This window comes from Callospermophilus lateralis, chromosome 18 (genome assembly GCF_048772815.1).
Source record: "Callospermophilus lateralis isolate mCalLat2 chromosome 18, mCalLat2.hap1, whole genome shotgun sequence".
In the NCBI taxonomy this organism is placed as follows: domain Eukaryota; kingdom Metazoa; phylum Chordata; class Mammalia; order Rodentia; family Sciuridae; genus Callospermophilus; species Callospermophilus lateralis.
Window position 1 is genome coordinate 41379647 of NC_135322.1, and position 15262 is coordinate 41394908.

General features: G+C 55.9%; 1 protein-coding gene across 1 annotated transcript in view; it reads right to left on the minus strand.

The window, feature by feature from the left end:
• Cngb1 (cyclic nucleotide gated channel subunit beta 1) overlaps positions 1–15262 on the minus strand; it is a 66054-nt gene that overhangs the window by 30289 nt on the left and 20503 nt on the right. Inside the window, 8 exon segments of the mRNA XM_076837843.2 lie at positions 524–679; positions 1704–1861; positions 4057–4167; positions 6695–6851; positions 10328–10475; positions 10477–10595; positions 12379–12415; positions 12925–13012. Of these exon segments, the coding sequence (XP_076693958.2) occupies positions 524–679; positions 1704–1861; positions 4057–4167; positions 6695–6851; positions 10328–10475; positions 10477–10595; positions 12379–12415; positions 12925–13012 (974 nt within the window).

Here is a 15262-nt window from a genome sequence, read left to right on the forward strand (position 1 = left end):
AGGATTGGAGTCTTGCCCCCTAAAAGATTTCCTTTGTGACCTTGAGAAAGTCACTCTCTGGCACTTGCCCTCCTCTTCTCAAAGTCACAGGAAAATGTCAGACAAGAGGGGCAGGGAGGGCCTTTGTAAACTGCAAAGTGCTGTGCACATGGGCAGTGGCATCGCTTCTGAGGACTATGGAATGCGCTTAAAGGGATGAGAGAGGAGTTCACCTTCGATGTGGAAGAACCCTTCCCCATCTCGGTGCAGCCTGAGCAGAAAGACTCGGCCAACAGCCAGGAGTCCTGGGCCTGGGCTAACTCACTGTGTCTTCAGGCTGGAAGATTTCTCTGTGCCTTGGTTTCTCCATCTATAAAATGGGTGTGACCTTGCGTTCCTATTCCAGCGACTTTTGTTATTGTTTAAGAACCAGGTGAGGAAGTGTGGAATCATTTGGAAAATGGGTCACAAACCTGGGACGACGTGGCCTCCCACCTGCCTCTCACCTCACCCCGCCCTCTTCCACTGCACGGTGGCAACTCACTGGTCAGCGGATCGATGCTCCGGGGGAACCTGTACTTCTTCCAGGGGCGCCGTTTGAACTTGCAGCACAGCATGTCACAGTAGTGCTCCTCCTCCACCTGCTCCACTTCCGGGGGCTTCGAGGCTGGGGCTGGCTCTGGGGCTTTCTTGGCTGGGGCTGGGGGATGACATGGGTGACCACCTGTCCAGCCCTGAGAAGGGTCCCAACCGCAGACCCTGGAACCAGAACTGAGGGGTCCACCCCACAGCCTGCTGCAAGCTCTGTGTGGGGAATCCAGGGGGCTCCCCAGAAGCGCCCCCTGGGTTCCCTCTGCAGCAGCAGCCAGGCTGCCCCCCGAGACTCTTATCAGCTACAGCACGGAACTGCTTCTCAGGAGCTGTCCCCTGTGAGGTCCTCCTGGGCACGTTGACCATCTCAGCTCAGCCTCGTGCGCCTGTGTTGGGCCCCTGGCTGCCCTCTGATGAGCGGGGGTTTGTACCCAGGGCCCTCACTGACGGGTCGGAGTATGAAAGGGCCCAGAGAAATCAGGAGACGTTGCTCAGGCTTCTCAGAGCAGGACTCCTGGCCCCTCTGTCCCTGCCAGGGACACTGATTGGGACCTGGCCTCCTGCCTGGCAGCTACCTGCTGCTCTGGGTGACGAGGGCCTGTTGCTCACAGGCTCAATGTGGCCGTGATTCTAGCTTTAGGACTATGAAGTCAGGGTCTGGTGAATCCATGGTGGACACCTTGAGTTCCAAAGCCCTTCTCTGGAAAGATCTAGAAAACCTTCCTGACAGGAAAGCATGGTTCTTATTTCCCCCTAAATCCTTGAAAGAAAGGAAAATGTTCAGGCGGCCCCTTAAGAACTTCGAGGCGCTGATGAATCTGAACAATAAGACCATCTGGGACCCTCTCTGAGTGTGGCACGAGACAGCCCCACGCAGGACCCCACCTGCCAACGGGAAGGGGGCAGAGGGTCCGCAGTTGCCCTCGTGAGCAAGGTTGTTGCTCATAACCTTGATCTTTGTCTCCTCCCAGAGAGAGAACCCGTATTCACAGGGCCCCAAGTCCACAGCACAGGGATCTGGGCTTCTCCTGTGCACTCCAGGCCCGCCCTGGGCCACCCTCACCTTGGTTGGCAGGGACTTTGGGGACCCCATCCTTCTCTGGCCAGGTGGACCCCCTGCAGCCCCCACTCACAGGGCTTGGGGCTCTCCTCGTCGGAGGTGACGTCGGGGTCGATGAGCTTCTCCTTCACCTTCTCCGTCCGCTCCTTGAAGAGCTTCACCAGCTCCTGCAGCCGGTCGTTGATGATGGCGCTGTTCTGGCTGGCGGTGGAGGCCGCACGGTCCTGGCCACTGTGGGAACGGCACCCAGGCTGAGCAGGAAAGGACCCCGGTGTCCAGCCAGAGCTGGACAGCGTCTGGGGCTCACCTTCCGTCAGAGCCAGGAGGAGGCACATCCTGCCCCCTCTTCCCCAACACCAGAAATTCGACCCCGTCCACTTTCTCCCAGGAGGAAACGCAGCAGGGGATCGTGTGCAGGTGCGCTGGCCCCAGGGTCAGAGAATGTACCCTGTTGCCTCTGATTCAGGCGCAGTTCCTAAAATAAACTTTCATTCCATTTGTAATTTGGGGAGAAACTCTTGGAACTCAGTCCAGAGTTCAGCAGAATCAGGGATTTAGACCCAGCTCAAGGTTCCCATGAGATTTGTGCCTGCCGTAGAACAGAGAGGGGAGCAGCTATGTTTGGGGACATAGGACATATATGGAAAAGGCACTGGAGACATGTGATAGCCCTCTTTACTTATAGGAATTAGAGTTCATGCACTGATAGTGAAAGACAGTGGCAGAGAGAGAGGATGGCGGCTGCCCATTTTCCAACAGCATGGGGCATCTGCCCTGCGTGAGCTGGCACAAGTCACCTGAGCAGGTTCCCCTCTGAGTGTCCACACTGTGATCAGCTTGCTGAGTGGACTGTACCAGTAGGATTTGCAGATGTGATATGTATATATGTGTCAAGTTACAGAAACTCAAGTCAACTGCTTCTCTTGGGCTAAACCAAGGAATGGGCCTGGTGAGAGGTGGCATGCAGGTACGGCAGACACGGGAGCTGCTTCCTGGTATCCGCTCTCCCCCGTGGTGAGTAGTGGCTGGAATAGAGTCACCCATCCTGGGACTTCTCTTCCAGGTGTGTGTGGGAAGCTCTCACCATTGAAACATGAGTAGATATGAGACATGCAACTCCATAGCTCCTTGTTGAAGAAAGGCCTACAGTTGTCCCTTTCTGATGATGACCAGTGGGATCTTGGAAGCCACACGGATAAAGTGGCAGAGCCACCGTCACCCTGGGTACCTAAATGATTCCAGGGTGCAGAGCTTTCCACTGACCAGAAATATGCAACTTGTGCCATAACTATGACATATGAGATATCTTCTTGTCCCTTCAGTCATTGAACTTTTAGGGCATATTTGTTACAGCAACTAAGCCTAACTAATACATGGGTGTCTATGTTGACCTCCTCATGGGATTTCCAAGATAATTTTTGCATGTATGTGCAGTGCTGGGGATTGAACCTAAGCCTTTTTGCATACTAGGCAAGTGCTCTACCACTGAGCTACATCCCCAGCCTCTATTTTTATTTTGAGAGACAGGGTCTTGCTAAGTCACTGAGGCTGGTCTCAAACTTGCAATCTCCTGCCCCAGCCTCTCAAGTAGCCACCGTGCCCAGCTAAGGGTAATTTTTATTATCATACTTGACTTATGCCATATTATCTGAGGCTCGGTCCTCATCCTAACCTACCCTACTGTATTAAATGTGTGCTAAAATTGGCAACTAGCCTAGGGGTGAGGTTTAGGGTTTTTCCTGCTTCTTCATTTTTTATGAATTTCCTGTAACTCTGTTAAGCACAAATTGCATAAAATTATGAATATAAAAACAAAAAAAAAAAAGACCAGAAGGAGGAAGGCAAGCCTGGCATCTCCTGTCTCACGAGGCTCGTGGCTGGAGAGCATGGCAGGGACTGGGGCCAAATGCCCATGGCTGGGGTACCCAACATGCACCAGGTCCCTCAAATCCTTCAGAAACACCCCCCCCATTGTCACTGCCGTTTCTAACCCTATTTTGCATACAAGGGGCAGCAGAATCACCAGGGAGCGGGTGCAGCCTCCCCAGGGCTGTGGTCTGAGGCTCTGATCCAGTAGAACTGGATGGCCCCGGGGGTCTGTAGTTTTAACAAGCTTCCCAAGATGGGACTCAGTGGAGATCCCCTGTCCCCCTGTCCCTGCTGACCCTTTTGGGGTCAGTCACCACCTCCTGTCTCTGAGCACGGCTGGCTGTTCCTAGAGCTGGACCCAGAGTTGCAGTCTCTTCTGTAGAGTTGGCAGAACTCCTGGGCCAGCCAGGAGCAGCCAGCGCAGGAGACCAGCCGACGGACTGCTTGGAAGCCCCTGGAAGAAATACAGTCCCCCGGAGCAGCCGTCCTCTAAAAACACACACCCCCCTCCACCCAGCCCCCCAGCACCAGGAGACCCGAGGGGTGGCCCCACTCACTCGGCTTCCTGTGGGGTGGTGGGGTCTGACCAGGCCACCACTGGGGACTCGGCTGGTGACAGCGCCTTGAGTTCTTCGGCCTCATCATCATCGTGAGAGGGCAGCTTCTTCCTAAAAGGATACAGATACACAAGGCGCCTTTAGGGAGGGCCTGGAGGGAGGCACAAAAGAAAAGAGAGGGACGCTGCCCGCCTCGGACCTCCGTCTTCCCACCTGCTCCCTGGCCCAGCAGAAGGCTGAGCTCACTGACTTGGTATCAGGCAAACTTGAAATGCACCCAGCCCTGCCTCAGGCCAGGGCGTGACCTTGGCAAAGGACTTAAACTCTCCGAGCTTTTTCCATTTCCCCTTTCTGTAAAATAGGGCAAAATCTCCCGGACTACATGGGGTACTTGACACTCAGCCAGGTCTCAACTGGGACGTCCTTCCCCTCCTGTCTCCAGTTCAAAGTCTCCCCTTCTCTGTGCTGTGACCTTGGGCAAATCCCATCCGCTCCTGGACTATAGGTTCCCTATCTGAATAAATGAAGACGAAATTATCCAGGGGTCCCCTGTCATTCAGAAAATTGAACTCTGCCATAGAATGCTGCATTTGGGGGCAATTTGCATCTTGGTTGATGGCGTCTAAGCCTGAAAACCACCTGGATCTCACGGATGAGAAGGTTCCTGCCCAGCCTGCCCCTGGCCTGAGGTCCCCAGGTTGGAGCCTGGGTGATCTGACGTGGTAGGAGAGGTGCCTTTGATACTGTTTGATGTGGGCATTTTAGGGGTGAATTCCCTGGATTTTCCCACCCTTTGTCTCAACAGCGAGAATGATTTGGTTGGCTGGGTTACCCCAAAACCTGGGGAGAGAAGAAAAGCAATGAAGAGAGAGAGATTTCTTAACATCAACAAGGAAGCCATCCCCAGAATTAGAGAAAAAGTCCTGCTCAGCATAAAGTAGAATAAGTTGATGTTGAAGCATAAAGATCATTCTGGAGGACCTGCCCAGGCCAGTGTCCACCACTAGGAACGGCGTTTTATGGCTTAACGACTCAGGTGCTGGTGGAGAAGAAGGGTCGTTTCTTAAGGACTTGTATTATCCTATGAAACACAGAAGACAGTGTCAGCACATGGAGACGGTGTCAGTGTGTGAAACCAAGAGTCTAGGGACATGGATATGAGCATCAGCACAGCAAGCCTGTGTTATCCATCAAGACGAGTGTCAGAACAACGGGTGACACGAAGATGAGAGCTCAGCACTTGAACCTGAGTGTGCTGGGCCCAAAATGGGTACAGCGTGTCCACACATGCAGCTGGGCCCACCCCACCGTGAAGGTGTGAGCAGCCTGCTGAACTCAGTTGTAGCAGCAACTTACCAAACACAGACTACGGCCCTTAGCTGTGACACCATAGAAGCAAAATGGTGTGACCAAGTTCTAGAAAAGAAGCCCCTGGACCTGGACTTCCCAGGAAAGCCCTTGATTGCCCTCTAGCAGGGTGCTCAGTTCTGTGGGGCTCAGTCGGAAATGGAATCCACCAGGGGAATTCACCAGATGAGGACCCGCAGCTAGTGCCCTGCCACCCTGAGGGAAGCTGGACTCTCTGGACCCGTCCCTACCACCCTCTCCCCAGCTTTCGAACTGGGGGAGCCTCCTTCTGGCTCTGTCCTCGGTCAGCCAAGGTTCTCACCAAGGGCCAGTCACAGGCTGGGCAGGACACTAGGGGCGGGACCGAGGCCCTCACCTACAGATGCGACATCATGTGGCACTCAAATGGTGTCTTGCCAGCTTCCTGGGCCAGTACTCCTGCTTTCACAATAGCCAAGAGGTGGAAATAAGCTAAATGTCCACCGTGGGTGGACAGAGCATAGTACACACACACACACACACACACACACACACACACACACACACGGCAGGTCAGCGTTCAGTCTTGAGAGGGAGTCTACCGTGTGCTCCGATACACGATATCTTTATTTTTAGGTGGTGCTGAGGATCGGACCCGATGCCTCACGCGTGTGAGGCAAGTGCCCTCCGGCTGAGCCACCGCCCCAGCCCTCGCGAGCTACAATACAGTCACCACAAGACACGGCTCCAGGCCCAGTGCACAGAACAGCCGCAGAAGAACAAATAGTGCCAACTCCACTGACCCCAGGTGCCTACTGAAGTCCTCGAGCTCACAGACAGGAGGCTGACGCTTCCCAGCTGGGCTGGGGGAGGAACGAGCTATAGGGTTCCAGTTGTGTGAAATGGAAAATTCTAGAGAGCCGCTGTATCATGATGTGCGTACAGTTAAGGGTATTACACATTTAAACTTTTGTTGAAGAGGGGGAGAAAAGGACTGGTAGTTTATAATCATATGTAAGCACAACTGAACCACATCCTTTCAAAGGATAAAATGAAAAGGAAGTGTGAATGAGTTTGTGACCTTCACCACACTACTGCCCTCCTATCCTGGCTGAGGGCCTTTGGGGCAGGGCCTCCCGTGAGAGCCCCTATGAAAAGCCCTGAGCCAGGGATCAGGAGAACCAGGACAGGGTGCCACGGTCCCAGCGCTGAGGCCAACTGCAGTGTGTCCCCATCTGGCCTCAGTCTCCTCCTCTGCCACATGGACAGGGGGCCGTGCTCAGAGGAGCCCAAGAGAAGCATAAAAGGTCACCTGTGGGCCCCGGGGGCCGAGCCGGGGACCGTGAGGGTGTCGGATTTGGCAGGCGAAGGTGGCAGTTGCTCAGGTGGCGTCTCCTCCAGGATGAGAGGGCGGCTGTCCGCCTCGGTGTCTTCCACCTGCACCTCCGGGTGCTCCTTCGTGGCAGGCACTTGGGGAAAGGGAGAAAGGAAGGGAGTCAGGGAGAGAAGCTGGGGTGGCGGGGGGCCTGGCCACGTGCCTGAAGGAAGCAGCGGAGCCGGGTCTGGAGGGAGCCTGGCAGCCTTACCTGCCCCGTGCAGGGGTGCGGGACGCCATGCCTGAGATGCACTGAGGGCCACAGCCAGGCCAGCCACCAACCAGGAGCCGCGAAAGGAGCCACATGCCATAGAAACCCCTCCAAGCCCTGACTGGTTCCCCTGAGCCCAGAGGGAGCATTCACGGCGGGGGGGGGGGGAGGGGGGGGGGGTGACAGCGTTTGGAGAGGGCCCTCAGGGGACGTCCCAGGCCTGGCCTAGCACTGCTGGTCATCCGCTTCCCTTCTCTGAGCCCCAGTTTTCCTCTCCCAAGGTAGGGTGACGATGCCACTCAGGCCTATGGGAAAACTCAGGGGACACAGACTGTCTTTCTAGTGGGTGCCACCCCCTATCTGGGCACCTGCTCTGGCATTTCCCGTTTCCATACAAGCCAGGAGCCACCAGAACCCGATCTTCAGACCGCTGAGAAGTGTGCCACTAGGTCCTCCCTGGGGACACCAGGTGTGCTCCTGCCTCCGGCTCCATCACCCACCTCAGGGACTGAGGGGACAGATCTGCCCAAGCCCAAGCTCAGAGGACGCCGGGGTCTGAGCAGTGCCCCTGCTCCCCTCGCCCCCTCCGCCAACACCTGGGGGACCCGCAGTGGCAGCTAGGCCCAGGCCTGGGCCCCAGCAGGGTAGGGGAGGGGAGCTATTGAAATCATCGGATCTAAGATTTGGGGAGGTGTGTTTGGGAGCCAGGGCATCACCAACGAGTGTCACCCAGGCCCTGGGTGTGATAATGGCCATTGTGGGGAAGGCCGGCACTTTGTGGAGTTGCTTATACTTAGTCTCGTGGAGGGGGCCTAAGGAGGCATCAAGACCTCTTGGCATTTTTTAAAGAAGGAGTCTCTCGGAGGAAGAGGAAGAAGGTGAATGGAGACGTTGCCTAAAACATAAAGGAGACGCTTGACCAACCAACAGGAGATTCCCCCGCCTCTGGGTGGGGGGAGATCAGGAGTGGGAGGCCCTCGCCCAACTGCTGGGTGACCTGGAAGGGTGAGCTGGGGGAGGAGGAGAGGGGACAGGGCACCGCCCATCATGAAACCTCTGGAACATGCTCAGGGACCTGGGAGGGCAGCAGGCAGCCCACAGGTTCAGCGTCCATAGCGAGGGGGCTCCACAGAGCTGCAGGGGCTGATGCCCACCCTGCCTTGTCCTGGGTGGGACCCTGCCCCTGGGGCGGTGGGGAGAAAACTCTTACGACTGAGGTTTCGCTTCCTGCCAGCTCAGTGGAGCAGAAGCTCAAAACAGCAATGCATCGGTTCATATCATGTCCATTTATAGACTAAGAATTATTAGAAATACAGGGCTGGGGCTGGGGCTCCGTGGTAGAGCACTTGCCTAGCACGTGTGAGGCCCTGGGTTCAATCCTCAGCACCACATAAAAATAAATAAATCAAATAAAGGCTTTGTGCCCATCTACAACTAAAAAAAAAATTTAAAGAAATATAAAGAAAAAATATTACATTACTAAATTGGTTAGAGCATAATATTTACTGTTAAGTACTTCCTATATGCGGCCGATATTTCTTTTGCCAAACTCTAAGTATTTTATATATATCCACTTTTTTTTTTTCATTGTTGTTTTGAGATGGGGTCTCACTATGTTGGCCAGGCTGGCCTTGAACTCCTGGGCTCAATCGATCCTCCTGCCTCAGCCTCCTGAGCAGCTGGGACTCCAGGCACACGGGCTACCACACCCAGCTCTGTGGACTCTCCCAGCCCTTCCAGCTGTGCTGTGAGGTAGTCTTTATCCTGGTCCCCACTTTGTGCATAAGGGACCAAGGCACAGAGAGCAGGATTCGAACCCAGCTCGGAAGGCACCAGTGGCCTCACTGAAACCGTGCGTCTTGCTCTATCTTCTCATTTCCTTATCTGTCGCATCTAAAGTCAACACGTCTTGTACCTTTGCCAGATCCACCTGTTGTCACTGGGGACATTTCCCAGTGGGGATTCCCAGGGACCCAGGAGGACAGAGGATGATTTCCAATGCACAGATCAGACAAAGGAGAACACAGAATGGGAACATGACTCCCGATCCATTCCCTCTAGATCCCGAATCCACAGAGGGGAAGTCAGGTTAGCGCTTCGGTGGCCTTCACTAACGCCCCTATGACACAGCCGAGGCCCCTCTCAGCTAAGGGCACAGCACGGCCCCCAGCCTGCCGCCACCCCATCCGTAGCTCTCAGCGCTGATTTGTTTTCCGGGTGTTTGGGGTTATTTCTCTTCATGGCAAGCAGTGCTGGTTTTCCATTTGAATAGTAACATAAAGTTTCAATAAAATGAATTAAATTGAGAAGAGAATCCAGTTAAAGAAAATAAGACGCATATAAAAGGAGAGTTGGCCCAGAATAGGACAACAGGTACGGGGCGATCCAGGGGAGAGGGAGTCGGGGGACCCCTGGAGTGGGAGAGTTAGGGTCTGCCCACCAGGGCACGGACCCACGGTGGGGGTGATCAGCGTGCCACCTCACCCCAACTCTGAGCCCATCGAGAGCCAGGAAGGGGAGAGAGGAGTCAGTGTCCCCGAGAAGGGCTCAGTGAGACCCACCACCTGGCCTGATCTCAGAGGCAGCTTTGCAGGGTGTCAATCCAAAATAGCAAACGTCACAAGGACAGTCAGCAGGTCTGGCTTCAGCTAAGGCAGAAAGCGACAGGGGTCAGTCCAGAGGTGCCGGTATGTCCCTGAGTGGTTTCATCAGCCAGTGAGCAGCCGTAGCCTGAAAGCCACTATGAGGACCTTGTGACAATTAAAAGGATCCAGACAGGCCTCTCTCTGCGCTGGCCCCTCAGGATGGCCTCCTCCTGGCCGGGCCGGCCTGCACCTGGCAGCTCCGTCTTTCCTGAAGTGGAATTTGCTGAGCAGATATTAATAGTCCTCAGAAAGCCCAGCCAGCAAACTCTCACCATCAGTAGATGGTATCTGCAGAGGGCCTGACTTCACTCTCTTATTACTTTTCTTCTTTTAATGCCCTTACCCCCCAAACGACTAGCTCCTTGGCCCAAGCTTCATGGCCCAGAGATCCGAGAAAGTGCATTGTTTAGACTAGAGTGCAAATGACTACCTCTCTCTCTATTTTTTAAAAACCCGATTGTCTGCAGAAAGCAACGTGTAACCCAAAGAAATAATTGCTAAATGCAGAATTTAGGCATGGGGAGAAGGAGAGGAAACCCTTTCACGTTGCCACCACAAAGCAGGAGGAAGGCCTGGTTCAGCAGAGGAAGAGAAAGTAGCTTTCCCTGAGCACAATGCGTGGTCCCACACCCTGGCCACAGCGCCCTGCAGGTAGAGAGCCCAAGCCATGCACCGCTGCAGGCTGAAGCGTGCTGGGTGGTGAGCTCGCGCTACCTAGGCGACGAATGGAGCTCCTGGTCTCCTTGGCGAAGCTGGAATTGGACAAGGCCGTTCTCCGGGTGACGAGGACAGGGATGCGGGTGATGGGCGGGCGGTAGCTGGGCACATTGGGGAGGTGCTCTGCCAGGTTTGGGGGTGCAAGCCTGGGGGCCCCCTGGCCAGGCGGCTGGTCCTGGACCAGGCGATTCAGCTCCATGTCCTGGCCTGGCTTGGCCATGGTGCTGGAGTCGGATGGTCACGGGCAGAGGTGTCACCCTGGGGACTGCAATCGGAGCAGAACAGGAAGGCGGTCAGCACCAACACGGAGCAGCATGGTGCCCATCTGCATTTATAGCAGTTCTGTCCCCGGTCTGAAGCACCCCTCACTCTTATCCCTGAAGTTCAACATCGAAAGGGTCATCCAGGCGTGTGGCCAGTCCACCCAGCAGCCCCAGCACCTCCTGACTTTTCACGCTCTCCACTGACCACCTGCAGCAGCATGACCCATCTCAGACCCAAGGAAAGTCGGAATCCCACAACGCAGGACTCACAGACTCGGGCGCTTAGAACCACAGAGTCCTGGATGGAAAATATCCTCAGCCCTGAATCGCCCAGGCCAAAGAAACCCTGGAGGTAGATCAGTGTCACTTCCAACCAGGGGCAGTCCCCTTTCCTGGAGCCCAAACCGAGCTGCACAGTGGAATCAGGACCTGACTTAATGGTCAAGATGAGGCCTGGCACTGGGAGTTTTAAACTCTCCCCAGGATTCAAATGTGCAGTCAAGTCTGAGAACCAGGGCTCAAGGCCATTCCCCTTTCAAAGGCTAACACGCAGAGCCATCGCCAGAGGACCTCGTTACACGGTCAATTTCTGACTTGGCTGGTCTGGGCGGTTCCTGGGGCTCTGCATTCCTCAGCAGCTCCCAGGTGACACACAGCTGCTGGAACGGCAGGCAAACTTTTGAGTATAAATGGACAAAAGGCCGTGCCTCAGCGCTTCTCGAGTGTGGCTCCAGCACGTGGAGCAGGGGCAGAACCAGCCCCTGGACTTAGTGGGTCTCCCACAGATGAACATGAAAGTTCACAGAGAACGCTTTGTAAAGGCCAGCTGAGGGGCAAGCTGGGGACGCCCAGGGTCAGGACCCGGGCCCAGTATCATCTCCATGGCTGGTGGCCGGGACACAAGCATCAATCGTCTTCTCCACTTCTGACTCTTCCCTTGGCACCAGCCACGATGCTGGGCACCTTGGATCCACCGCGTCCCCTGTTCTGCCCAACAGCCTTGGAGGTGGGAACTATGATTGCTCCATTTTTCTGGATTTAGGAGCCAGGACTCTGAGAGGTCGCAGAACTGGCTTTGGGTCACGCAGCCAGGAAGGGGGAGAGGCGTGAGGGGCAGGTTTGGGCCTTGACCTTGGGGCAGCCTCATGGTATCATCTGTCCAGTGGTCTGTCTGCATCGCCGGGCGGCTGCAGTGCAGGTGGCTGGAGGAACGGGAGGCGTGTGGGCTGGGGCTCCACGTCTGTCTGTCTGTCTGTCTGGGTGAGATGGCCTGGCTGCTGCTCTACCCCCTGGACTCTCAACCCACCATTTTTGAAGCTCTCAGGAGTGGGGGTGGGTGTAAAATACAAGCAAAACACAGGTGCCGGCCCCGCCCTACGAGCTCAGCAGCCGGGTCCAGCCCTGAGACCCAGGGTCTGGGAGCACCATTTGCAGGCTCCGTCCAGCCCCACTGTCCCTCACTTACATTATGCGGTGTCTGAGCTGAACCCTGGCTGGGTGGGACCCACAGCTGCACTCCCCTGAGAGGCAGTGGCAGGGGCGGAGGGTGGGGGCTAGGGCTTCCGTAGCCCGGCCTGGAGTCCTCAGTCCTCCCTGCCACTCCCCTAGGACCTTTGAAAGATGTCATCTGGCCATGACAGTGTGGCCCCAAGACTCGCGGGATGGGCTTTGCTGAGGGGGGACGGTGGGGCAACAACTTGGAAGGAGGTGGAGGGACAGGCGGAGAGACCCCCCCAGCCTGAAAGGACCCCGACACTCCACGCAGTCACCTCCACCACCACCTACCTGCTGAGCTGGCGGCCACCGCCTCCTCCTGCAGCCCCTGCAAAGATACAGTGGGGGCAGGGATGGGACTACCCCGCTCCCGGCCTCGGTCTAAACAGCCCGCTCAGGACATCTCAGGGGTCCTGGCCCTGCCCAGGCAGGCAGATCCTGCTGGCCTGTCCCCGGGGGCATCCAGACGGGTGGCTAGAACCTGAGGAGTCCACAGTACACAGGAAGCTCCAGGCCCCGACTCGGGGACTGGTCATGTGTGCTGAGAGGAGCCACCCCCCCACACGCAGCCTGTTCGTATGGGCACCAATCAACCAAAGCAGACCCCACCAGAAGCCCCACCCGGGACGGCACCTTACAGAGGGTACGAGCACTTTTGGATCCTCCTACAATCCCAGGAGGCGTTTTACGCGGAGGCCACAGAGCAAGGTGAACCAGGTGGGAACTTGAGCCCAGCTCCATCCGACCCCACCCGTGGCCAAGGTCCTTCCTGACACCTGAGTGGGGCCCTCCCCTCTCTCCCCTCCACCCTGCCCAGGCCTCAGGGGTTCTCCGTACCTGGAATGAGGCCTTCAGGGGCTGATTCCCACCTCCTCTGCTCGGATCCACACTGGACTGCACCAGCCAAGAGCTATCCAGCCGGACACTGGGGAGGGAGGATGGGGGGGGAGGAAGGGGTTAGGAGCGCTCACCAGTTCCCAAGCCCTGCTGGGGCCGAAGCTCTGAACCAGGGGCTGGGGACAGAATGGCCAAGACCAGGCAGGCCTTGTCCTCATCTGGATCCCAGGGCAGTGTCCTGCTGACCATCACTCTGTTTGAGACACAGGACAAGCCACACCTCTGCGGTGGGAGGGCTTCCCGGAGCAGGTGGCCTGCAAGCTGGGCTCAAGGATGAGGATTTTAAAACCAGGAACAGGAAGCCAGGACGGCATGTGGCAAGAGAAGCACAGAGGAGGAGAGAGGAGATGTCCCACACTGCCACTGTCAAAGCTCTCAGGGGTCACTGACCAGGTAGCAGGCACATATGAGTGGCGGGGTCAGAGGGCAGCGTGGGGCAGGGAGGACCCTGGCAAGTGGGAGACCCATATCCATCTGCAGACGGCGACCCCACGCTACTGGGAATGGATCTTGCCGTTTTCAAGAGAAGCCTGAGCTATATATTTTGAAGGTGGAATTTCCTGATATTTAGATGCCAATAATTAATTCAGATTAATTTGAACATTGATATGTAGATATTTAAAAAAGAGCCTTTCTCCAGGCAAAACCAGGCCCTTAGAAGTCTAAGTATGACCTCTGGGTTTCAGGCTGACTTAGAACCGGGGGCTAATGTGACTTTTGTAGTTAGAATTAGTTGCGCTCCTGAATAGCCCTGTCCCGGCCCTTGGTCCCTGTCACCAAGAGGCTTATTTAAGTTGCTCTGGGGTGTCCGCCACCCAGAAAACCTGGGTTCACCTTCCTCTACCCAGGGGGCCTCATCTCAGCCCTCTCAAGGGGGCTGAGGAGGTGGGGACAGGAGTGTGGCCGAGTGGGTTTGAATCCAGCCACCTGGGAGCAGGAATCAGCCCAAGGTCACAGTGCCACAACAGCCCCTGTGGGCCACGGGCCAGGCCCTGTGCCAGGCGCTCCGCATACAGTGTCTCCCGACTCTTCATGCAACAATCCCGAGAGACCAGGGCTGTGGCTAAGACCTTTCCAGCTCAGAAAATTGAGGCTCAGAGAGGTTCGATGGCTGGTCCAGAGTCACACAGCCTGTAAGGGAGGTGGGGAGCCTGGAAAAGACACAGGTGTCTCTGCCCCCAAAGCCAGGTGCTTACCACTCAGTTCTGCTGCCCACCTCTGAGCAGCAACATGGCCCCATGTGACATGAAGGAGGAGGACCCAGGGTTTGAAGGGCACAAACACCCGACTCGCTTTATTTTCCTTCTCTGTGTAGACATTTCCATTGCAAGGACCTCAACTCTCAGGGGAAGGCTCCCCACCTTGCCCAGCACAAAAGTGATTTTTTGGTAGAGATTGAAGTCATAAGAGCAGGCCATGTCATGGCTTCGACAGGTCCTGAGCACATCAGCTTTCAGCCCCTTATCCCCAAAAACTCTATTATAAACTATGGTTTTATGACCGTGATCGTATGAGATCAGTACGTTAATATTATATCTTGCACCATCTTTCTGCTATCTCAAAGCCCTTGTGGGGGGGAATCTGATTTTAAAAGAAATCAAAGCATTCTCAGGGCTGCTGTATTGCTCAGAGGGAGAACGGGCACCCAGGAAGCCCTGCAGAAAACAGGAAAAACAAGGAACATTCTCACGGATCCCTGAGAGTACCGTGGGCACCGCGCCTACTACACAAACCATGGCCTGGCACGGCTGGTGAGCTGCGGACCTCTGCTGCCCAGGGGCGGGACCGGCTTCTCCCTCCCCAAACAGATACAGGACCCTTCTCTGAAAGGCCCTGGATAGGGGCCACCCCGTCCCAGCCAGAGGCATCCTGAGGTCCTGTTCTTTCCATTATCAGGCCAGGAAATCTCTGTCTGGCCTTGGGCAAGTCACCTGGAAGCCCTGGGGCTGCCTCTGTCTGCTCATCTGTCCAATGGGCAGGACTCGCCCGGCCTGTGCAGCCTGACTTACTTGAAAGCGGTCAGAAGGGCCAGTGAGGACCTCGTGGAAGTCAAAGGAGACTGTCGGAGCGGTTCTTGGGATTATTCTGGACCTTTCACCTCTAAACACAGAAAGCGGTTTTCCTGGCCCAAGTACAAGGCTCTGTGTTCTCTCTGGGGCCAGCCTGACTGGGGACAGAACCCCAGCTCTGGGCCTCCTGGTGGGCCAGCCCTGGGCGTGCAGGGCACCATCTCCGAGCCTCGGTCCCCACCTGTGAATTGGGATTAGTGACAGAATCT